The sequence below is a fragment of the Urocitellus parryii genome, chromosome 15 (assembly GCF_045843805.1).
Source record: "Urocitellus parryii isolate mUroPar1 chromosome 15, mUroPar1.hap1, whole genome shotgun sequence".
Taxonomy (NCBI): Eukaryota; Metazoa; Chordata; class Mammalia; order Rodentia; family Sciuridae; genus Urocitellus; species Urocitellus parryii.
This window is the reverse complement of record NC_135545.1, coordinates 56,955,396-56,979,345: the sequence shown is the minus strand read 5'-3', so window position 1 is coordinate 56,979,345 and position 23,950 is coordinate 56,955,396. Positions and strand designations below refer to the sequence as shown.

At 58.6% G+C, this 23,950-nt stretch overlaps 1 protein-coding gene across 1 annotated transcript in view; it reads left to right on the top strand.

Moving 5' to 3' along the window:
- Nucleotides 1-1,659: 1,659 nt before the first annotated feature.
- Nucleotides 1,660-23,950, top strand: part of Zcchc14 (zinc finger CCHC-type containing 14) — a 58,475-nt gene continuing 36,184 nt past the window's right edge. The window contains exons 1-2 of the mRNA XM_026401824.2: nucleotides 1,660-2,283; nucleotides 21,205-21,328. Coding sequence (XP_026257609.1) covers nucleotides 1,699-2,283; nucleotides 21,205-21,328 — 709 coding nt within the window. The 5' untranslated portion in view covers nucleotides 1,660-1,698. The remainder of the gene's footprint in view (nucleotides 2,284-21,204; nucleotides 21,329-23,950) is intronic.

Below are 23,950 nucleotides of genomic sequence, written 5' to 3'. Positions count from 1 at the left end.
AGCCACCAAGGAGATGGGCCGCGCCTAGATGGCCAGGACATCAAAAGGACATCTTCTGGGGGAAGGGCGCGGGGGAACCCACCTCGCTCCGTCCTGAGTTTCTACAAGTGGAGGATCCTGAAGTTGTGGGATCCAGAGGTGGGACGCCGGGGCTCCCCTTCCCCCAACCACAGTACGGGCCAATGCAAATTCCCGGGGCAGAGGCTGCAACCTCTGGTACTTCCTGCCAGGTTCTCCCTGACCCTTGGCCCCTGTGTTTGCATTTTCTCTGTTCCACAGGCCGAGGAGGTGGCCCGCTGAAAGAAGATGGACTGATGATCGGCGACTGATAGTCTCCTCTGGTCAAGGTTTTTGGAGAAGGCTGACTCCTCCCATCACCCCACCCCCAGGCAGGCAGGCCGCCTAAAAAATGTAGGTGCCGGCCCTCTGTGAGCTCACCACCTTCTCACAAGCCCCCGGTGGTGGTTATTATTACCCTCATTTTTCCGGGGAGGCGCCCAGGGCTCAGAGAGGCCAAGTGACTTGCCCAAGGTCACACAGCTCAGCAGGGGCAGATAGAGAGTTGGAACGCGGGTCTCCAGAGCCCTGCTCCAGTAGCTCTTTCTAGACGGCCGCCACCTTCCCGGGATACTGCTCAGGAATAAAGCAGGAAGGCCCAGCTCCTGGCTTTCCCCCAAAAACAAGGCTCCGCGCAAATCTGCGGGAACAAAAGCGACCAGAAATCCGCCCCGGGTTTTCTGCCTCGCCAACCGTGGCCCACCAATCGGGTGGCGCCGGCCGCCGAGGGGCGGGAGGGGGCGGTTCCAACGTGATCGACAGCCCCTGCGGAGGCGTGGCCGAGGAGCAGGCGAATCGGGTGGCGGGGCTGGAACAATCCGGGGCCGAGGAGCCGCGGCAGGGCCAATCAGCGCGGGGGGCGGGCCCGGCCGGCCCGGGCTGTCGCGAGAGGCGGCCACCCCGCCCACTTGTGCTGGCCGCCGCCGCCGTGCGCGAGCGCGCTGCTCCTCGGCTCCGACGGCCCGGCCGCCGCGCTCGGCCCGATCCGTCCGCGGCAGCGTCGAGCCGAGCGGCGGCTGCGGCCGGATCCCTCCGCCGCGCCCGCGAGCCCGCAGTGGCCCGCGGCCCGCGCTCCGAAGCGGCGACGCCGCGCGGCCCGGGTTAACGGCCGGCCTGGGCGCAGGCGCGGGCGGCGGCATGGCCGGGGCGGCTCCGTCGGGGGGCGGCCCGCAGTGACAGACCCTGCGGCGCGGGGGGAGATGGGGGCGGCCGCCTCCCGGGCGACGACGACGACGAGGAGCAGCCGCCGCCGCCGCGCACCGGCCGCCACTGGGGACGGGCGCGGGCAGGGAGCCTCCCCGTGAGCGGGGGGCCCGAGGCCTCTCGCCGCCCCCGGCCGCCCCGGTCCCGGCCGCCCCGGGCCCCCCCGGCCCGCGCGCGCCCGCCCGCCGGCCCCTGGCGGGGGGCTCGCCTGGCCCGCGCGCGCCCGGCCCCCGCCCCCGCCCCCGCCCTCGCCCCGGCGCCGGCGCGGCCCGCGGCGCCCGCCCGGCCTCACCCAGCCCTAGCCCCAGCCCCAGCCCCAGCGCCGGCCTCGGCACGCGCGCCCCCGGCCCCGGCGCAACCCGGCCGCGGCCCCCCGCACCCCCCGGCCGCCCCCGCGCGGCCCCCGGCCCCGGGTCGCGGCGCGGCGCGGGAGGCAGCATGGTGGAGAAGCGCTGCCCGCTGCAGAGGGACGGCGTGTACCGCTGGTTCTCGGAGCTGCCGTCGCCGCAGCGCGTGGAGTTCCTGTGCGGCCTGCTGGACCTGTGCATCCCGCTGGAGCTGCGCTTCCTCGGCTCGTGCCTCGAGGACCTGGCGCGCAAGGACTACCACTCGCTGCGCGACTCGGAGATCAAGGCCAACAACCCGGCCGACCTGGGCAGCCTTACCAACCTGACGGACGAGGTGGTGCGCAGCAAGCTGCTAGTGTCGCTGGCGCTGTTGGGCTCGGAGCAGCGCGAGGCGGCGGGCGTGCTCTACCGCACGCTCACGCACATCGACTCCATCATCCACAACTACGGGCTGCAGCTCAACGAGGGCCGCACTGGCGATGAGTTCCTGCTGCTCTTCACCATGGCCTCTAACCACCCGGCCTTCAGTTTCCATCAGAAGCAGGTCCTGCGCCAGGAACTCACGCAAATCCAGAGCAGCCTGAGCGGCGGCGGCAGCAGCAGCGGCGGGGGTCCCGGGGGCAAGAGCGCTCCCGGGCCCGGCGGCGCTCTGCCCACCTGTCCGGCCTGCCACAAGGTGCGTGCATGCCCGCGCTTAGGGGGATGATGAGGACTGGAAGAGGCCATCCCGATTTTGCGCCCAAGCCCCTACTTATGTCTGCACCCCAGGCTCCAATCCACCCCAGATCTGCACCCTAAGGCCCCACTCCTGGCACCCATCTGGGACCCCAAGTCTGTCCCCCAGTTCTCATCTCGCATCTCAAGGCCTTATCCCAGGCCTTATCCCGGCGTCCCAAGCCCGCATCCCAAACATTAGTTGCTCACCCTCTGCGTGACCCTCTGGGTTGCGACAGGGTAGCGAGCGCGCTTGCGGTCAGAGTTTCTGGCCTCTTTGTCCTGTTTCACATAATTTCTGGAAAGGCGATAAAGCCTTTGTCCCCTTAATCGGGCTCTTGGGTGACAGATAACAGTACATTGTGTCGCCTTGGTTTCTCCAAATCTGGTGTTTATTACCAGAAAAGGAAGGATTCTGTCCGTGCCAGAAGTCAGGGCGAGATGGGGCTGAGAAGGCGCTAGAACCTTGGTTGCCACAGGGCCTGGTCCCTGCTGCTGGGCCTGCCCGGCACAGGTGTCCGCGGCGGGCGTGCACGCAGGTCGCGGCAGGTTCGCGTGTGCGCGCGCGAATACTAGGAGTACGATGTGCGCGCGGACGTGTAAATGTGGGTGCGTGCTTTGTGTATATCTGTGTGTGCATGCGTGCTGTGGATGTGCGTGTCTGGTTGTCAAAAACCAGGCTACTGTATGAGAGATTTTGGAGCCTGGACTCCATCCTGCTCAAGAGTTATTATTGGCACCCACCTTGTCCGGGGATGGAAACCCAGGTCGACCCAGGGTCTTAGGTTAACTTGTAGATCTGGTCTCCACATTGGAAAGGAAGGCCAGCTCAGGTCATCCACTCAGAAATGCAAACTTTTTGTTTAAATTTTTCGAAAGTGCTTAAATACAAAGTGTTTGGGGCTCACACCATTTTTATCACACCCCCCCCCAAGCCCAGTGCCAAAATTTTGCTGTTGGAGAAAAGGCCTCTCTGACCAAGTGTGGTGCCTTAGATGACACCCTGGGTTTCTTTGGAAGGTAGGAGGGTCAGCCAGGGCCAGTCTGCCCAGTGCCCTTTGCAGCGTCTTTGAGCTCTTGACGGGACAGCCTCTGTGGAGTGGCAGGGGAGACTGTCAGTGAGTGGGGTCCTTTGAGTCCTTTGGGCCTGAGCTTGTGGCTTTTCATCCCCGCCTTCCTCCAGGAAGTGGTTGTGGTCCGTGTGTTGGTTTAATTGCTGTTGAATCGTTTCGGTGGCACTTCCCCCTAGACTGTGGCTTTCTTTTTACGTGTGGTTCTTGGATTCCATGTTGAGTGTCAGGCAGACAAATGGCGTCCACATGAACAGGAGGAGTGGGGCCCTGGGAAGTGTGGTTGCTGGTAGTAAGCTCGGTCAGCTTCGCGGTACCAGTGAGTTGTCGCTCGCCTGTACTTGTGGCTTGTACTTACGGCCTCCCTTGCTGTTGGTCCTGTATCCGTGCTGGCCCCTGATGGTGTGCCTCTGTGAGGGGCTGCCTGGTGTGTGCACCCCACTGTGAAGGCAGTGGAGGAGGGTTCTTCTGGCGGGCAGCGAAGTAAATCTAGAACAGAAATGTCTTTTATAAGAGAGCGTTTCTGTCAAGTAGGAGTCTCCTGGATGAGATGAGGGGTGATCTATTCCTCCTACACACCTCCCCCCTTGGAGGCCTGAGCACTGAACTCACCAGCTTTTGTGACCTCTGCCAGAAAGCTCCCTGTCTCAGCGTCTCCCTGTGGCTCTGCAGCAGGCCTGCTTTGAGGACTGTTCAAGTGACAAGTGTGAGGCCCAGCCATGGTCCCCGGTGCTTCCCTCTCCTCCCCGACTGCCCCGGCTGTTGAGATTCATTTTTACAGAGATGCGCTCTGCGTAAGTTGAATGTTTGTATCTTGCTGTGAGTGTTGATGTTGAGGTTTTTTACGCGGAGTTTTGAAGAGTTGCTTTGGGTGGTTTTTTTGGTTCATCTCTGGAAAGTTGGAGAATCCTACTTGAGCTTTGATAATGAAGGTTATAACGATAACTCAGGGCATTGTTTGCCTGTTTCAAAACAAGTGCAGTTTCTGGTTGTCCCCGTATCCTCCCTGCCCCATGGAACTGCGGTTGGCTGTTCCTGCTCCTTCAAGACTTGAAGGTTGGAGCCTGACGCTGAGGAGCCCCGTGGCCTGGAGTGGGTGGCCTGGAGTGGGCGGCAGGTGAGGTCAGCCGCCCGGGTCTCCTCCTCTCAGTTCCTCTGCATCTAGCACCCTGAGGAAGGTCCTCTTTGCGTTCTTTCTTGAACTCTGAGCTTAGAGACTGTGCCTTTTCTTTTAGACATAAAGATTTGGATTGCTTTATAAGTTCTTTGTCTTATATAAATTTTTATTCTGTGTTTTCTTTGATATTCATTATTTGCAATTTGTTCTCTAAACATTCACTGTTTTTCTTTAAAAATGCTATTGCTTAAAGAACTTCTAGAAGAAGATTAGAAGCAGAGAGCTTTTTTAAAATTAAGTAGGTGTTTTACTTGCAGAAAGGAAAATATAACAGTAACAGTGGTGGTAGAGGAAAGTGATCTCACAGCGCTGAGTTCTGCTAACTGCTGCAGGTGGCTCCTCAGACAGGGCGTTCCAGGGTGCTTACCACGCAGGAGCCTGGGTTTGGACCCACCACTGCTAATTGTTTTTATTTAAATAGCCAGAGATTTGGAAACAGCTTGAGATCAGGCCTTTGCAGGCCCTCTGGTCAGTGGCGGGTGTGAGCGAGCTCCCCTACTGCAGGCTCACCTCGAGCACTGTGTGGCGCCTGCCTTCAGTGTGGTCGGACTGTGCTGCCATTGCCACTGTGTGGCCTCCGATCATTGGTGTCACCCAGAAGAGACCCTGGTACCCATTCTCTCTTCCCGCTTCCTAGCAGCCACTGGTCGATCACCTTCTTGCTCTCCCGTGGAGGTGTCTCCTGGTGATTTATATGAATGGAGTCTTGTGTATTGGCCCATGTGCCGTCACTGAGCGTCACGTCCTCCTTGGCCTTCTGCATGGTGGCCTGTGTCAGCTCCTCACTCTGTTTTGTGGCTGAGGACTATTCTTTGTTTACACTAAGTTCATACACACTTTGCTCATTCCTGAGTGGCTTAGGTGTGGGTTTTCACGTGCTCCGTTTTAGGTTTTTCTCATGGCTGACTCCCTTTGACCTGGCTCCACAAATGGCCCGGGGAGCAGTCAGCACACAGCTGTCTTTAGGGAGGGACCTCTTTCTTGGGATCCATTGCTGCCTGGCAGGTTGCTGGGCAGATGCTGTGCGTGTGGCACTCAGGGAGAGGCGGTGGAGCACACTGCAGTGGGTGGAGACCAGGCCTGGGCCTCCTGTGCCCACTGAGCTGCCCCTGCTGCCTCCTGATGCAGATGAGGTGTGCATGTTTAAGATGGTTCTCCAAGTGCAAGGTGCAGGGGTGTTTTGGGGCCAGTGGTCTCCCTTGGGTGTCTGTCCTATTGTATGCTTCTGGAACTGTCTGCTCTGGTTCACATGTGTGCCCAGTGTGGCTCTGTGGGGGTTTTGGATTTACACAGATACTGTGACTAAACCTGCTAATCATCTCCTGTCGAAGGTAACGGAGCTTACACGTGCTGCTTTCGTGAGCTCTTAAAACCTTGCAGCTCAAAGGTGGAGCATTGGACAGTTTATCCTGTGGCTGTTGTGTGAGGCATAAGGGCCTTCACGGGTTTCTCCTTTGGCTCTGAACCCTCTTCTTGCAGCTGCAGGCACCTGGCATTCCACGGGAGTAGATGTCCTGCGCAGCAGCTGAGGTTGCCGCGGACAGCTGTGGGGGAGCTGGGACCTGCGGGCACCGTCTCCAGTGTTAACGGGTTCCTTGGGCAGCTGATGTTCTGCCAGTCCCTGACCTTAGGTCTGTCTCCTTGCCTCACTGGGGGCTTCCCAGGAGGGGATGCCTTCGCAGGTCTAAAGGACTGCCCTGTCTTTAGAGTGAGGCACGTGCCGGAGGCATTTGAGCATCCTGGAGTGCAGCTTTAATTGCTTTCTTGTTGACAGCAAAGCCTGCTCCCATCTTGGAGCTGCAGAGCCCTGCCTCTGCCACACGATGGCTTGGACTGATGGCTTGGACCGTGTGACTGTTTCACTGCTGTCCTTTGCCCTCCCGTAGATTGAGGCCGCTGCCTTCCACGTGAGCTGGCGCGCTCGCCTCCCCCGCAGCAGGCCCGGCTCCTGGTGTGCAGTGTGTTCTGGGTGTTGTGTGTGAGACGGGAAGTTTGCGTCACTTACGTATGATGAGTAATGTGCCACTTGCACAGGGGGCAGACGAGCCCACTGTTGACCTCGGCTTGCTTTGGCCTTGTGTCTGTTGAGTTGAGACTGCGACTCTGTTTTAGAGAGGAGATAGAGCACGCTCGCTCACTACTCGTTTTCCTACCCCTGTTGGTGGGTTAGGTTAGAAACAGACCTTGCCCGGGCACTCTTTCTGGTGGTGGCCTCGCAGGGGATGAGGAACTGTGGCTGAGGCTATGGGTTAGATCTCGGGAGGAGGCTGACTTTGGACTTTAGCCTGAACTTGGACAGTTTAGAGATCACTTTTATCCAGGTGGACTTTCCTCTGGCCTCTGCAGATGTTTTGGTTGTGGAGAGACCTGACCCTTTGTAGAAACACTGATATTGAAAGTGGAGGGGTGCTCAAAAGCTACTAAAACAGGCAGATTGTTAGCAGCCTCCGTCTTGTGCTGGTCAGGAGGTCTGCGGCTACCTGAGGAGGGGCAGGACCAAGGCAAGAGAGTACCTTCAAGTAGTCAGTCCTTTGACAGCTGTGGGTAGTGCGGTGGGCAGGATTGGGCTAGAATGTGGCGCCCCCGGGGTTGCCAGGGACGGAGGGGCTGGGGTGGCATGCTCCTGCCCCTGCACACCCACCTGTCGTCCTGCTCTGGATCTTATGGACCTTCTCCAGGCTCCTAGGAAACCCTGCCTGTGAAATGCCTCTAGTCCTCTTTGCTATTCCTTATCTAAGTCTAGACCTTCGCCTCGCCTCTGTTTTGCTCCATTCCTGTTTCCTCAGGGACATTGCGGGGTCAGGTGTCCAAACTTGCCATTTCCTGTTTCCCTCTTCCTCCCCCTCAGCAACCTTTGACCCTGCTGTTTTTCTGCTTGGCCCATAAATGTGTTCCTGGTTCCCCGAAGGCTCTAGAGCAGAACAGAGCCTGCTGCACCCACCCCTCCCAGGGGTCAGTCTGCACTTCCAGGTGAGCCACTTCCAGGTGGGCCACGCAGATGCAGATGCGGCAGGTGGAGCCTGCATGCCAGACACAGCAGGTCTTCTCCCACGCACCTCTGGACAGCCCCCCCCAGCTCCCACCCTCAGTTGCCCGTCCACTGTAACCGCCCTTTGTTCTCTGACGTCTTTGGCTAAAGTGGTTTCTAATCAAGGGAATTCAGTACTTTCTTCAGAAAAACTCTGGGTAGGTCATAGGATCAGGTGAGAAATTGCGAAGGTACGAAGGGTGTTGGTGAGAAGCTGGGGCCAGGCAGCGTCTGGTCCTTTACCTGGGCTTGGACAGCTTTGATTGTGCACTTAGAAACAAGGTTCCTTGCTGGGCATGTGGTGGTCACACCTGTGATCTCAGTGACTCGGGAGGCTGAGGCAGGAAGGTCGCAAATTTGAGGCCAGCCTCAGCTACTTAGCCAGACCCTGTCTCAGATTGAAGGGCTGATGCTCTGAGCACCCCGGGCTCAGTCCTCAGAGCTGCCAGAGGGGCCTGAGGTTCTTGCCTCTCCCCCTTCATCCAGTCTCCTCCTCGAAGACCACACAGTGCCTCGTGGAACTCCCTGGAGACGTCTTCCTCCACGCGTGCTTTCTCCCCTTTCACGTGGTGGTCTGTGGGACATTTCGAGTGTCTGGGTCCCTCCGTGAGAAGCGTCCTTGTCCTGCTGCGTGGCTGCCCTGTCTCTGGACGCTGTGTCCCCATCTTAGTGTTTGAAACAGTGTGGTGTCCTCTGTGTGCCATGAGCACGCCCTCCACGACATGACGGGTGGCCTTCCCGCCAGCGAGGACTGGTAGGTCACCTGGGTGCAGGCGCAGAGGTGAAGGGAAGGGTCGCCAGGTGTCACGGCTCTGTGCCCTGCTCCCTCTGCTGGCTCCTGGTCCTTGTGTGGCAGAGCCTTGAAGCTCCTCAGGGCCAGTGCTGGGAGTTGCAGGGCTCCTCTCCCGCAGTCCTGTGATGTGACTTTGACGTGCAGTTTCTTTTTTAATATTTTTTAGTTGTCTGTGGCCTTTATTTATTTTTATGTGGTGCTGAGGGTCGAACCCAGTGCCTCGTGTTGAGCCCCAGCCCTGACGTCGGTTTTTGAGGTTGTGTGTACCAGTCTTCGTTGTGTGGCTTCTGGGCTTCGTGGCAGGAGTCCGTCCGTCACATGCCGTGGTTCTGTGTGGGATGCTTGTCGCCCGTGTGTGCGTGGCCGTGCATCACCCGCTCGCTTGCGAGGGCGCTCCTGTGGGACTCGGGCTCCAGCCTTCCTGTCGCCCTTTTGCACATGAAGTGGATCCGGCTGGAGGTAGCCTGTGGTGAGGTGCAGAGCTAGGTTGAGCTTTTCTGCCGGTGACCAGCCCTGTGCCCTGTGCCATCTGTCAAGCGTCTTCTTCTCCCCCCGGGGCTGGGGCTGCCTCCTGTCATGGTGCCTGTCTTCAGTGTCCTGGACTCTGACTGGTCAGGTCGCGGATGCTTCTGGCCCTTCCTCTCTTGGACTTGCTGTACACTGGAGTCCCTGCAGAGGTTTCTGGGTTTAGTTCTGCATCAGTGTGGCTGCAGGTGGCTCCTAGTGGTGGCTGGCTTTCTCCAGCGTCCCCGGACTCTTGTCCCTGTCCAGTTTGCTTTCCTGTACTGTGGGTGGACAGTAGTGTTCCTCACACTTCTCCCCTCTCTTCCTCTTTGCTCTGTAATCAGTGGTGTTCTCAGCTGTGATTTTTGCCAGTCTCATGGATGAATTAAAACCGTCCATGTAGCTGGGTGCAGTGGCGCACACCTGTGATCCTAGTGACTCGGAGCCTGAGGCAGGACGATCGTGAGTTCAAAGCCAGTTTCAGCAACTTAGTGAGGCCCTAAGCAGCTCAGCAAGACCCTGTCTCTCATCCCCTGGCTGGGATGTGGCTTGATTAAAAAAAAAGGAAAGAAAAAAACAAACCCATGTTACCAGCCAGAGCGAGCTCCCAGGAGGCCTCAGGTGGCCGAGGCTCTGCAAGGCCAGCGCCCTCAGCCCGCTCTCCCCGCTCCCCACTCTCAGAGCCAGGTCTCCCACATGGAGTGGGCCGGAGTCCCGCGTCGCTCTCAGTTTGTCCTTCTGACCGCACGTCCTGGCCTCAGCCAGGCTCTCAGATTCGCAGACCTGGCTCCTCCCCCTGCCTTCGCTCCCATCCACACTTGTGTGACAGACAGTCACATGTATGGCACGCTTCTTGTGGGCACACTTGGCCTTGGGGCATTCTGCCAGGGGGTCCGGGCACGGATTAAAATAGCGTTCAGGGAGCAGGCCTGACCCCAGCCCAGTGTAACCACTGTCCCAGGTCAAGCACACGTTGGAATGCAAGCCAGGGTCACATCCCCGTTAGAACTGCGCTGATGTCAGTGAAAAATTCTGTAAGGAACAACTTGGTAGCTGCTCTATTTGACTTTTTAATTAAATTACCCCAAAACTTTGGTGCCTTGTTTTAGAAATGACAGTGACGTGCCCAGCTTCTGACCTTGTCATGGGTTTGGCCTTTGTGCCCGCTGTGCCCTGGCCCCACTCCCACCCTCACTACGTCCCTGGAACCCCTGCAGTGGTCTGGTGAGATGCGCTGTGCAGGCCTCTGCACCCCTGCCCGCACCTGCAGTTCCTGCTGTTCCCACTCCTCTTTCTGGGCCTGAGCCTTTGCAGAGGCTCACCTCTACCTGTTCTACTGGTCCTTGCCCTGGGTCCATGTGCTGTGAGCCAGACCGCGACTCTCCCAGTCCCACAACCTAGTGGTCCCCGTTTTCTGGCCTCTGCCTTGAATGTCAGGCACTGCAGCAGGAGGAGGGCTGGACGCTGAGGCCAACACTTGGTCTGTCTCTGTCTTTGTGCTGCGACTGTCCTGCTGTTCCGTAGCTGCTTGCGCTCGTGTACTTTAACATCTGGATTCACAGATGAGAAGGGAGAGTCGGGGAATCCTTGCCTGATAATTAGGGATGTTGACATAAAGGTGTCAACAGAGTTACAAGAGAGAATTCCTGTCTGCAGGTGCCTTCCCGACTCACGGTGAATCTGACCAAGACCCTCGGGAACCATGGTCTGGAAGGGTTGAGCTGTTGGGGAGGGCAGAAGCAGCCCCTCCTCAGTCCCTGGCCATCTGCGTAGAGTGTGCAGGCATGGGAGTCGCGTTGGCCCCGTGGGCAGCTCTCGGCCAGCCCTTGGGGTGCAGAGGGGAAGGTGCCGGGAGCCCTGTGTGGCATCTGTCCTCCTGAAGCTGGTGTGGAGGCAGCTGCTGGCCCCACTCTCACAGCACCTGGGTGTGGGGCCTGGGAGAGCATGAGGCAGGCAGGGACAGGATGCTGCCCGCAAGCACATCCACATGCTTGGCGTGTTGGTGGCTCTTGTCCCATTTCAGCAGTGAGGGAGGGGACACAGTTAAGCAAAGATGGTGTTGCTGAGTGGCTCTTTTCTTTATGTGAAGACAAGATTGCATAGGTGCACACATACGTCACCTCGTGGTGGGGGGGGGCGTCTCGAGGCAGGGGAGGGGAGGCCACCAGTTCCCTGTCACGGGGAGGTGGAGGAGGGTGTGGCCGCTGGCCAACAGGCCCTGGCTGCTTCTCACCGCGGGCTCCAGTGTTCTGCAGTTGTCTCATTTAAAGTAAAAGTTAGGTTTAGGGAAGTGTGCTAGTTTTAGATGGGTCATTTGTGTCTTGACAAGTGTGTGGGCCTTTGTGACAGAAAGTCCCCCCATTCCCCATTCAGTCCCGCCTCTGCCCATCAGGCCCCTCCTCCTGTGCTGCTCCCTTTAGTGGACCCCAGAGTCCCATCTTCTCTCTCTGCAGCCTTCGCTGCTGGCCTGAGGCTGACCCGGTCCTGCCTCCAGGCCCTTCTGAGGGTGGGCTGGATCTCACCTGTGCTGGCCCACCGCCTGCTTCCCGAGTCGTGGGGAGAGTGCGGCCCCCACTGTCACCCCGCCCTGTCTCCTCCCTGGAGGGCCTGCCACCGTACCCTGTGTCCTGAGCCTTCCCTGCCGTTCCCGTGGGCTTGGGGCTGGCAGGAAAGCCCTGGTCTACTTGTGCCCTGCTGTTGGGGAGTGTTGTCACGGGTGCAGATTGGGGTTGGGGATGTGAACAGCTGTGTGGCCGTAGCCGGCCTTGGGCGCAGGGCATCTTATTGTCCCTGTGTCATTGTCGCTGTCTTGGGTCCGACTTGGGTTGTCTGTCTGCCCTGTGCGTGTGGGAGCTTGACTGTGCTGTGTCCGGGTGTCCCGGGAGGGGTCTGGGTGTCTCTGAACCTGGGGCCCGAGCCCCGGCCGGCTTGTGCTGGGTGTCCCCGGGCCGTGGCGAAGGTGTGCAGTGCACACACAGCCTGTGGGTCCCAGGCCCTGATTGTCCTCTCCAGGCCTCTCGCTGTCCTTCACATTGGCTTCTTTGATCCAGCTCCGGGTTTGCGGGTTTGTGTTTCCACCAGACCGCGTTCAGCGCATCAGTGGTTCTCGGTTGAACAGCGCATTTCCTAGTTGTGAAGTCTCCATCGTAAAGCCCTAAAGCCCGTTGTGCAGCGACGGCCTGCTGTCCCCACGGGACTGTGGGGCTGGCTTCCAGCAGCCCCTCCTGCTTGTGGGTCGCGCCTTTGTTTGCTGGTGTGTCTGGGAAGTGTGATTTGTGTCGTGGACCTGGGAGCCACGTGTGGTGGGCACTGGGGCCTTGCTCTCCTCCTGCTGGCCTTGGGGGTGAGACTAGCGGGCTGATCTGCAGTCCTTCCCGGTGGTGTTGCTGGACAGCTGGCAGTGTCCATGCTGTCCTTGTCTGTGCTGTGTGGTGCCCCTCCTGAGGGCTCACAGGCAGACCTGGGTGTCCCTCCCAGCAGGGAGGGAGGCCTCACTGTGCTGCCGAGGTGCTGTCTGAGCCCCTGGGCCTCCTGGCCCTCCGCCTGTTCCTCTGATGGGCACTGGCCGCAGCCTGCAGACCAGGAAGCCCGCCAGGTGCTCATGCCTGTCCAGTGTAAGCTGCGCTTGCTCTCGGCCCGCTGGGTTTGCTGTGGACGTCTGGGAGGGGTCAGCACCGCTGCTGGCTTTACTGTGGTGGGGCCAGCTGCTCTTGCGGCCCGCAGGCGGCGCTGGACATGCCCCTGTGCTCTCGGAGGGCCCAGCTCTCCCTGAGGAAGGGGCTGCTCCCCTCCTGGAGGGGCTTTCACAAGGGGAAGACGCTGCAGAGAAGCGGTGAGGGTCCTGGCCTCCGAGTCAGAGGGTCCATTTGGAGAAGGTGGACGAGCTTGTTCTGTAGATCTCTGACCCCTCGTGGTGCTCGGTGATGAGGAGAGGTAGCCATGTGGGTAAACCTGTGGGAGGAGGGAGGACAGGTGCCATTTTCCTGTGGGGTGACAGTCTCATCACAGGTGGCCTGTCTTTTCTGAGGCATCGTTAGAGGCCCCCCGCTTTCTGATCTCTACCTGTGTGGCAGAGCGCCAGGGGGCTGGTCTGACCCTGGGCAGGGTTGCTGGTCACTCTGGGCATGGACCATCTTTGCTGATCCTAGGAACCTGCAGGGTGTCGTTTTGCCCCAGAGGGACTGTCCCCAGAGGCCATAAGCTTGCGCTTTAGTGAGCTGGCTGCTTGAATGGTCCTTCTCAGGTAGTCCAGTCTGGCACAGGAAACCAAGAAGGGTCGTTATGCGTGGTTTATTTACTGTGGTTCAGCCAGCTTCTCCAGGAGAACCCCAGTATTTGAACGTACTTCTGCGCTGGGTGCGGTGGCATGTGCCCAAAGTCCAGCTACTTGGGACACTGAGGGAGGAGGATTGTGGGAGCCTGGGAGTTTGGGGCCAGCCTGGGCAGCACAGCGAGACCCCATCTCAGAGAGAAGAGGCAGACAGCCAGGGAAAGGAAGGAGAAGGGGGACGCGCTGGCCAGATGAGTGCAGAGACGTTCCGTGCTTCGTCTGTCCCAGTGTCATGGTCTTGGGTGTGCCCACTGCGGGTGCAGTGCCCGGGAATGGCAGCCACCCAGTCACAGCTGTTCTGGGAGGCGCGTGGTCCCCCCCCAGCTTCTCCTGGGGCACTTCAGTGTCACAGTGTCCCTCAGCTTGTTCCCATACGCTGGCCTGTAGCGTGGCCTGTGTGTCCCCTGCGTGTCCTGTGGCGCCTCACGGCAGCGCCTGGTCTTTCTCCAGCTGTGGTGCTGCTTTCCTCTGCCCCTGCCCCTGTCTGGGAGTAGAAAACACAGGCCCTGGGGTGGCGAGTGGACGACCCTGGTGCGCTGGGCAGAGGCCCTTCCTGCCTGCCTCTGTCCTGTGGTGTCCCTGCCCGGAGTTGTGCAGCAGTGGATGGAGCAGGTTCCATGTGACAGGTCCTGCACCTTGGGGCCACGCCCTGTGCCAGCTGCTGTAGCCCGCTGTGCTACAGATGTGGACACACGGGTATGGAGAGGGCGGTTACTTGCTGTGGTTGCATGCAAGTGCCGTGCCCAGGCCTCTGCTGAGGGTGCTCTGCAGGCCCATTCTTCAGTCCTGGGGTGGCCAGTCTGGAAGATGTGTCCCATTGTCCTACTGAGGTGGAGAATTTGGGACACGGGTTGGCCCCAGGCAGAGTTCACAAGTGTGGCAGGGCCCAGACGTGGGGTGCTGCTGCCTCGGCTCCTGCAGAGGCTCTGGAGGGGTGTCCTGGAGCTGTGGCCACGGGGCTCAGATGGGGGCAGCGGGGGTCGGATCCCTCTGCACCAGCAGGGCTGCAGTGTGCCTGGCACCCGCCCCCTCGTCCTGCTGTCTGGAACAGGAGAGCTGAGAGCTGCAGAAGTCATAAAAGGCAGGTCTTTAGGTGGACAGTCTGATTTGGACAGCCTGGGCTCTGGGTTGGCCTGTGTTCGCAGACGGCTTTCACTTTTAAGTTGTTTTCTTGTTCAGGTTTTTAGAGACACATAATGACTATTTTAGTAAAGTGCTTACGCGTCACTTTTCTGTTTATTTATTTGTTTTTTTTGCATCGATTTAGGTGTGTGTAGCAGGTGCTGCTCCGGTTGCACGGGCTGGGAGACCTGGCATGCGGGTTGTAGTATGTGACCGGCCATGCAGGTGCCCCCAGCCCCGGCTGCCCTCAGCACCCCTCAACACAGACACAGCTTAAAGCCTGGTGGGAGCAGCAAGGGCCAAGTGGCGGATGGGCTCCCGTTTCAGAAATGCCCACGTGACTTAATCGCAGGCTTTTCCCCCAGTTATAAAAAGGAGCGACTGTTGTTTGTAGAAAGGTTGGAAAACAGAAAAATACAAAGTGAAAATCACTGGGAGGGTGGTGCTGTTGACATTTTGGCTCATTCTTGTCTCTTCCTCTTCCCGCTGCTCCCCTCCTCTGCCTCACCTGGAACGGGCCGGGCTGTTCTGGAGTCTCTCCAGGGACCTGGAGCGGCATTCTGAGGGCAGGGAGGTGAACACACCTGCACAGGTGCCGCCCTCAGCCAGGCTGTCGGTGGGCCTCCTTGCCCACAGCCTGTGCCCGGGTTCCTCAGGTGGGGTCAGGTGGGCGCCTTGCGGTGAAGTCTGTGCTGCCAGCTGCCTCTGCTGTGGGTGGCATCACGCCTGCCTGCTGAGAGGGTGAGACCGCTGCCCGTGTGCCGCGCCCAACTTGGACTGCAGGCTGGGCAGCGGGTTTCCAACTGTCGCTGGTCTTGGTGCAGACATGCATCTGTCGTGGTATAGGCTCTTTTTTATTTTTTAAAAAAATTATTTAAGTTTTTTTATGTATCAAGAGATTGAACCCAGGGTTGCTTAATCTCTGAGCTACATCCTCAGCCCCTTTTATATTTTACTTAGAGAACAGAGTCTTGCTGAGTTACTTACGCCTCGCCACCCAAGTTGCTGGGATGACAGGCTGTGCCACTGCAGCCTGCTGGAGAGCCGGGCTGTATTTAAGGGGTTTGCCTGGAGGAAGAGAGACCTCTGCATCCAGTTATGGGAACATGGGACCCTGGGTGGCTGTTTGGTGCCCTGCTCAAGCCCCTGGGCCACGCAAGAACAGGTGGGAGGCTGGAGGGCTAGGAATCTGCTGCCTGGCCAGAGGCAGAGGTCCAGCACCCAGAAGAGCCTGCGGGCTGTGGTGGGCCTCACTGGGAGACCCTGTGTGTGCTGCCCGCAGGGTGCTCCTGAGCTGAGCGCAGCAGGCGGGCGTGCGGCTGCTCTCCCGTCAGCAGGCCCCGCAGTACGTACGGTTCCTCCTCCCAGAAGCCCCGTGAGGTAGGCACTGCCATGCCTGGGCTCAGGGGAACGTGAGGTGTGTGTGAGGAAGGCTCCGGTCAGCACCTCAGCATGCCAGCGGCCCTGCCCCCTGCCATGCAGGCCCTGGGGTGTATTCTGCTGTGCCACCAAGGGGGCAGTCCCCAGCGTTGGCCACGCAGCCTTGGTGAGGCGAGGAGCTGGGTTTGGTGTTCCTCCTCCTCACGTGGGGATGACGTGGCCTGTGTGCAGAGCAGCTGCTGCTCGGGCTGCGTGGACCCCTGCCCAGCAGGCAGGAGCTGTGTGCGGCGTCCTTGCCCACGGGGCTTCTCAGTGATGCTCCTCTGGCCCGGCAGTGTCCCACGGCTCGGGCCTGCCGTGTGCCACGGCTTGGAATCTGGGTCTTCCCTGTCCCTCCAGCTGGGCCCGCCTGTCTCCCCCTTCACAACTGGTTGTGTCCAGCATGCGGCTGTCATTGTGTGGGACCAGTTGCACGATGGCACCTGTCCTCCTGTGGCACAGTGGGATGGTGCTGTCTCAGTGACCTTGCGCAGATGTCCCTCGGAGTGTGAGGATGGCTCTGGCACTTTGCAGCTGGTCCCTGTGTTGATGTTCTGGGTGGTGTGGTGGCAGCCCCCATGGAGAGCCTGTGTCCTGCGGACAGGGTGGCCTTGTGCTGCGCCCATCCCTTCAGCGCTTTGTCCCACTGCGCAGCACAGTCAGGTTTGCCGGCCAAGAGGTGGCTGCTGCTTTGCCAGGGTTTGCGTGAACTTCTCTGTGCCACTTTCAGTGCATTTTTTGCCCTCTTGCCTACCCGCCCACCCCCTGCCTGCCTGCCTGCCCACCTCCTTTCAGGCACAGTTGGCAGATCACAAAGGGTACATGTTGAGGTCTGTCTTCAAGAACTCAGTGGGCAGGCATGCTGCTGCGTTTCAGATGGGATGGCACTGTGCTCGGTGTGAGGGCTGCCTGGGCATGACACAGTGGGGACAGACTTGCCTGTGGACGCTTGGGCTGGACTTGGCTGCAGTTGGGACAGCGGAGGCTGCTTTGTCTGCACGGCTTTGGCCCCCGGAGAGGGCTTCTGCGCTCTTCATGCACAGGGCTTCCTGGGAGGCTGACAGTGTCCCTGGCCTCGGCAGGAAGTCAGTAGAATACCCATCTCCATTAAGGCCACCCAGGTGTCTACAGATGTCCCCTCAGAGACAAAGCTGCTGCCAGTGGAAAACTCTGGCCTAGAGAATAATGGAAAATTAGACTTCTTGCTTGAAAGGACAAAAACATGATCCCAAGTTTAAGGCCCGTCTGGGCAATTAGACCTTGTCTCAGAATAAAACAGGGGCTGGGATGTAGCTCTGGGAGCACCCCTCGTTCCCTTCCAAGAACTGCAAAACAAAACAGAACAAAGCCCAACCAACCACAGAGGAACCAGGAGGAGTTATGGGAGTCACATCACATCGAGTTTTGAACCGCTGCAGTTGGTGGTAGAGAGCTGTTCACAGGCATCAGAAGAACTGGAGGAATCCACACGCATGTGTTCAGGTGGAAAGAACCTGGACCCTAGAGACGGCAGGGACGTTCCCATCAGGACTCCCCTGTGACATGCTTGTGTCTGGCTCAGTGGCCAGTGCTCCTGGGGAGGGGAATGGCCAGGGCGTGGGCCAGGAAGGGCTCCCCTCCTGAGGGTGTCCCACAGCAGCCTGCCCTGAGGGAAGATGTGCCCGCAGCACTCGGAGACTGAGTGAACATGGCCAACCTGCTGTGACCCCTGGGGCTTGGAAGGACATGACCCAGCCAGCTTCCCTGTCCCTGAGCAGGCCCCTGGCTGTGGGGGTGGGGACTGGCCGCAGTTGTGTTTTCTCTAGCCTGTAACTGGAATCTAGCATTTCCTGCAATTATGAAAGCAGACAGAAACCCACAGCAGTCCCAGCAGTGCTGTGGCCTGTCACAGTGGGATCACAGGCATCTGGGGTCACTGTGGAGTGAGGCATCGCCCAGTGCTCCTTGGAGGTGACCGTGGACTTGCTCTCAGTGGTGGAGGAGCTCGGGCGGCTGTCCCCAGCCTCACTGCCTGGGCTTGCAATCCGCCTATCATGCATCTGAATGTATTTGTGGGGAAGGGTCAGTAGATGTCCCTGGATGGCTGCAGGGTGGCCAGCACAGTAGGAGGCTGAGACCCTTGCTCTGGCAGCCTGTTGCTGTCTTCCAGGGGCCTCTGGATGCCTGCTGGTGGAGGACAGCTGGCTTTGGAGGCCCCAGCCCTGGTCATCCTGTCTCTCGTGGCCAGTGTCTGTTAGCATGTTCTATTTATAAATGGAATGGACTGCTAAAAATTAAATTTCTAAAAATTGTGCTTTTGGCTCACAAATATTAAAGTGAATTTTAAACACAAAGCTTTGATGAAATCCACGTAGTTTCTCTTCCCGTGGAGTGTCGCCAGCTTTCCAGAAGGTGTGAAGTCTGAGGGTGGCGCATGACCCCAGGATCCTGCCCAGGGCACTGGGCACGGGCAGTGTGGTCCAGCTCTGAGAGTCTGTGTGGCCACCTCGCTCTTGTTTACCTTGAGATGCTCTTGCAAGGTTCGTGTCACCTGGAAGAGTTGGAGATGCAGAACTGCAACCCCCCAGACCCAGCTTGGACCCGTGCCTCACCACCCCCCAGGGGCACTCTGCACCTACAGGTTTGGGGCAGCCGCTCATCTCCACAGCTGTGTCGACGGGTGAGCTGCGGAGCCCAGGTATCCAGACTGCATCCCACAGGGCACCCCAGGTGTGTGGCAGCCCTGGAACCACAGGTGGAATGTGCCCTGCGCACCTGGTAGTTGCTCTGCGGCAGACCTGCCTGTGTTGGGGGGCCAGGATGGAGATTATGAAAACTTGACTTTGAAGTGGAAGTGCTTCTTTATTTATCCTGATTAAATTGGATGGTACGTATTTTACAGAAAGATGGGCACCTGCTTCCTGGCAGGCCTGTTCTCAGTTCAGGGGATCCTGCGGTGAGCAAAACAAGACGCAACAGACCCCTGCCCCGGCTGGACCCCAGGAAGTTCTGTGCCACGGTGACCAGTGCGTTTGGACAGGAGGGCAGGGAACAGCTAGTGCAGAGGCCCCGGCAGGTGGGACGCAGCGTCCTCTTTGGGAAGAAGGTGATCCGTGGGCCAGGCTGCAGGAGCAGGCAGCAGGACCTCAGTGGGCCGCGGCAGGGCCAGCCCTGGAGAAGGAGGGTTGGCAGCGGTACAGGGCCACGTGTCATCATTCCCTTGGAAACAAAGCAGGAGACTTATCCAGAGAATCTGGAGCTGGGGGACGTCTGGCCAGGGGGAGTTGGGCTCTGTTGGCCTCTGGGCAGGAGCGGAAGGCAGTGCTGGGACCCATCAGGCCCGTCTCCTGCACCTCCAGCTGCCGACGGGCGTGTGGGCGAGCGTGAGTCAGAGAGCATCTGAGTTGAGCTGCGTGGGTCACGTGGGCAAATGAGCCTGACCAAAAATAACCCAAAACAGCATTTCTGGGAATCGCAAGTGAAGGCAGCTTTTAATGTAAACAAAGGAGCAGAGAAAGACGAAGGCCGTTGGAAAGAATGGACGTCTGCAAAGCTGAGAAGAAGTGCTTTTGGGAAAATGCTGAGGAGGACACGCGTGGCGTCCAGTGGCTGTGGTTTCGTGGTGTTTCCTTTTCTTCCTCACCTCAGAGGGAAGCCTGCGGTCTGATTGGGCAGCTTGCAGCTTCCCCGGGCTCCGGGCGGTGGCGGGGACCAGCCTTGGGCCTTCCTGTTGACCCTCAGGGAGCACTTCCTGCCGTCCCCGTGGGCAAGCAGTGCGTCCCCATGTGAAGCCTGTGCCTGGGTCAGCCTGACGATAGGTCGGCCCTGCGCACAGAGCACAGAAGGGCCTCCCAGAGCTCCTGCCTGGTGGCGTCCCCATACCTCAGGGCTCAGTGCACAGTAGGGTTGAAGGCCACTGCTCAGGCCTGGGTCAGGGTCAGTTCACTCCGGTCTGGGCAGGTGCTGCTCTGCTGGCCAGCCACACTGGCCCCATGGTCTCCGTTCTTGGGACCAGGTGTTGGGGCTCCACACCAAGTGGGTAGCAGAGCCTGCAGGTGGAGAGCCAGCGGCCAGGGGACCGAGTTGGCTGCAGTAGGGTTCAGGTCTCCTCCGTGCTGCCCCAGGCCCCTGTTTCCTGTTGGCGATGAGCTGGCTTCGCCTGGGGTGGACTCGTGCCCGCCTCTGCTTGCTGGGTTGCCTTGGTTGCTGGGAAGGGTTCTCCTCTGGAGTGCTCAGGCGTTGGCTGAGGAGGGGGTCTTCTGAACTGAGGAGCCCACCCTGCCAAGTTACTAGAAGTCAGTAAAATGTAACTTACTTTTGTTTTCCCTCCACAGATGTTTATTCTACTTAAAGTATCTAAACTTATGAAGTCCTGTGTTGTAGTGTACAGTGAGGTAACACTCCGCAGCACAAAAGAACTCACAGAAATTTCTATCAAGTGAACCTAAAGAATTTACTTCTATCAAGTAAACCTAAACACTGATTTTTACATTTGTGTTATTTGAATCAGAAAAATATGCTTTATATGTAAAAAACCCTTCACGTCCCATTAGATGTTGGAACTTGACACCTACTCCATTTAACCTACTGACACTTGGTTCTTAGACATCTCAGACTGCTAGGTTCTTGATGTTTTCTCAGATTTGTGCTATGAAGTGAAAAATCTGTAGTGATGTTCAATGGAATAAAAGACTCCAAAGATCAAGTGGAAGTCTCTCATTTTATATCTGCAAAAGTAAGCTTATGAAAGTATAAAAAGAATTATCAAAGTGTTAAAAAATTTGACTTTCTTGATAATGCCTTGCGATGTTATCCAGAGAGCCGGCTCTCTGGAGGAGGCTGTGTGCCTGGGATTTGTTTTACGGAGTTCGCCTGGCCTGGGATGTGCGGCTTTCCCAGTCGGGCCCCTGCAACTGTGTCTTTGGGTCTGTCTGTAGGGGCCGAGGCTATTTGCAGATGCTCAGTGTAGACACTGGGTCTCTACGGGTCTCCCCAGGGCTCTTGGTTCACCAGCCCTGGAGACTGGAGGTAGCCGCTCTCGCTGCCCAGCCAGCTCCACGGGGTGCTGCTCTCTCCCTGCCTTTAGACATCTTCTGTCATTCGAAGTTTGTAGCGGATAGTGTCCGGTCCTGTTGTCATTTGTGTTCTAGAGAAGGGTTTTGTTTGAAGAAATATAAAAATAAGGTTTTGCTTCGGCTGGAGGTTTACAACTCATGCCCCTGGGCTTGTGGGATTCTGTCTTGTCCGGTGAACCGCGGCCCAGGACAAGCCCCTGTGGTTGGGCTGTTGAGTTCTGGTGGAGAGGAATGGAGAGGTGGAAGTTCTGTCTTTCTTGGGAAGTATTTATCCTTACAGTAGTGGTTCCTGTTTTATTAAAAAATTGAAACCAAGGCCGGAGGCATGAAGGTCATTCCAGGTTAGCTAAATGGAGAAAGTAAGATGGACGTGTCTCTTTCCCCAGATGGCTCCGCGACCGGAGGCCCCGCTGCACGGCGTCGGCAACAGCCTGGAGAAGGCGCTGCACACCTCAGCACATTCCACGGAGGAGGCGCTGCCCAAGAGGCCTGTGGGGAAGCACGGCAAAGGTGGGTCACCTGGGCTCCTGCGGGCAGGGGCGCGGGCGCTGGGTGGTGCTGCGTCTCTCGGGCCCAGTCAGGGAGCAGTTTCTGATTCTGCAGGTGACACTGAGCATGCTTTCGCACATTGCTGTGCTTATTAAGAGGAAATGAGGGGACCCAGCTCCTTCCAGCCCAGAGGAAGCCTTGGGTTCTGGAGCAGTGCTGTCCCTGAGTGGCCTAGAGTGTGGTGCCTGCCACCTCCTGCCATGCCAAGTCCTCCTTCTGCCTGGACTTGGTGTTTCTGGGCACCTGTGCCCCATGGCCCCTGGTGTGGCAGCGTAGCCCAGGGCATGAAGCTCGGTAGCTGGTGGGGCTGTTGTGGGGGCGTTTCACAGGAGGCTCTTGGTCCTTGTGGCCGAGTGTGTGATTTCTGCAGCCCTCAGAGAGCCACAGAGCCATGCTGTTGTAGATCGGACTGGCCGTGGGTAGCACAGGTGCCTGAGAGAGAGAAGGCGCTTCCTGGGACCAGGCGGGTCCATAGACGGTCCCCGGGGTCTGAGTAGAACTGCCAGGGGAGATGAGGAGGCGTGTCCTGATTGGGTTCTGTGTCCTGTGGCCCTGCTGTGACCGGCAGGGTCCCTCTTGCTGTTTGTAAACATGTTTGTCTCCTGTGCATGGTCAGCTGTGGGGGGCAGGCTGCGCACTTCCTTCTCTGCTTCCTTGGTCCCTGGGTCTCATCTCACAGCAGCGTGGTAAGCGTGCATTTCCACAGAGCCCTGTGCCCACCTGGTCACGGAGCTGTTCTGCCTTGGTCTCGGCCTGGTCAGCTCAGGGGAGAAGCAGCTCCTTGGCAGCTGCCCGTGTTCTGCAGTGTGAGTGCATCATGGGGCGTGGGCAGTGGCCTGTGGCAGCCCTGTGAGGCGGGGGACCCTGTCCTTGGAGTCCTGTGCGGCTGTGTGGTCTAGTTTTGCCTTTCACTCACTTTCCTGTGGTGCTGGGGAAATGCAGCGGCTTACGTGTGCGAGGCAGCTGCTCTGCCCCTGAGCCATGTCCTAGCCCTTTGGTCACAGTCGTCTGAGTTGCTGTCCTCCTGAGAGACTGTGACCCTTGGCCGAGAGTCTCCTGTGTCTCCTCATCCTGGTGATGGAGTGGCTCTCCAGAGCCGGCATGGAGAGTCACCCGGCAGCACGGGAGCGCTGCACTGGCTCTGCCTTCGCCTGCGCATCTTGCAGGACACGGGCCGCCTGGAGCGCTGCCTGTGCCCGCCTCTGCCCGCCGGCAGTGCGGCCTGGGAGCCCACGGCGGCCTGGGGCCGGAGGGTGGCTGCTTCTGTACTGTAGTGGGTTTTTAAAAGATACGTAGTTTTCATGCTGGGGTGTGGCTCACTGGCAGAGCGTGTTAGGCACTGGGTTCCGACTTCAGCACCACTATAAACAAACAAATAAATCAATAAAATCAAAGCCTTGTGTCCATCTACAACTAAAAAAAAAAAAAAAAAGATATATAGTTTCAAAATATGGCTGCTGTGTTGATACTTTGGTGCCGAAAGGCAGGGACCATGGGAACAATCCAGTCCCGACACCAGCTGTGGCAGGGCAGGAGCTGGAGGCTGATGTGATGAGGCCCTCGTGTCCCTCCACAGAAGTGCTCGGAGCTGCTGGACTCCACAGCATCCCCCCCTGCAGCCCCAGGTCCTGGCCGGCAGAACCTGGCATCCTGAGTCACCCTTGCGGTCTTCCTCGTTGCCCGCAGGGCTGCAGCTCACTGCTGACGGCCTCCTCCCCGTCTTCTCTGTGTCCTCTTGTGTCTGGGTTTCTCTCTGCCTCTTTGGAAGTCTAAAGTGACAGGCTTCACTTAGGTCAGACCTTGGGACGCCCTCCCTGTGGCAGAGCAGGGAGCTTTGGTTGGGGGCCGCCTTGCTGCTCGAGGCAGGACGGGTCCCAGGTTCCAGGTGCCACCCTGCTGGCTCCGGGACCTTTCTCACCACCTGGCACCCTGACCACACGTTGTTTCTAGCAGCAGTCCCTGAGGAGGTTGTCGTCCCCCGTCACAGACGAGAGCCGGGCCACAGGAAAGCTGGGAGGCAAGCCTAGAGCTTATGCTCCACGCTCCCTTTCCCCTTGGCTTCTCGCCATGGAGATGGCACCCACTGGCAACCAGCTGCCGCTGCAGAGAGCCACAGCTCGCTCTGTGCTTGTGCTGAGCGGGTGCCTGGGGGGACCTTGCAGACTGGGGTCAGTTTCCCAGCTCAGCTGTCTGCTGTCTTTGGAGAATGACCCAGGGAGGACATCTGGGGGCTTTGCCCTTTGGACCCAGGGTACCTGTGACCTCCCTTCCTGCATCCAGCAGTCAGCCAGGCCCTGGGCAACGTACCTGGGGCTCTGTTCTCAGGCCCCTCTGCCTTCTGGAAAGCTGGAATTCCGAAGGCTCTGCAGTTCAGGGCATCGGTCTGTGCATACTACCTTCACACAGAGGCGTTTGGGTTTTGTTTTGTGCCACTGAGACTTTTGCATTTGTTATAGCGCAATCATAACAGGAGATAGCCTGGAGCCTGAACCGCAGACGTCTTGTGCTTGTGTAGGACCAACTCCACCAGGTCAGCGCAGTCCTAAAGGGCAGGACTTAGAGTGGAATCTGGGGCCACCTGGC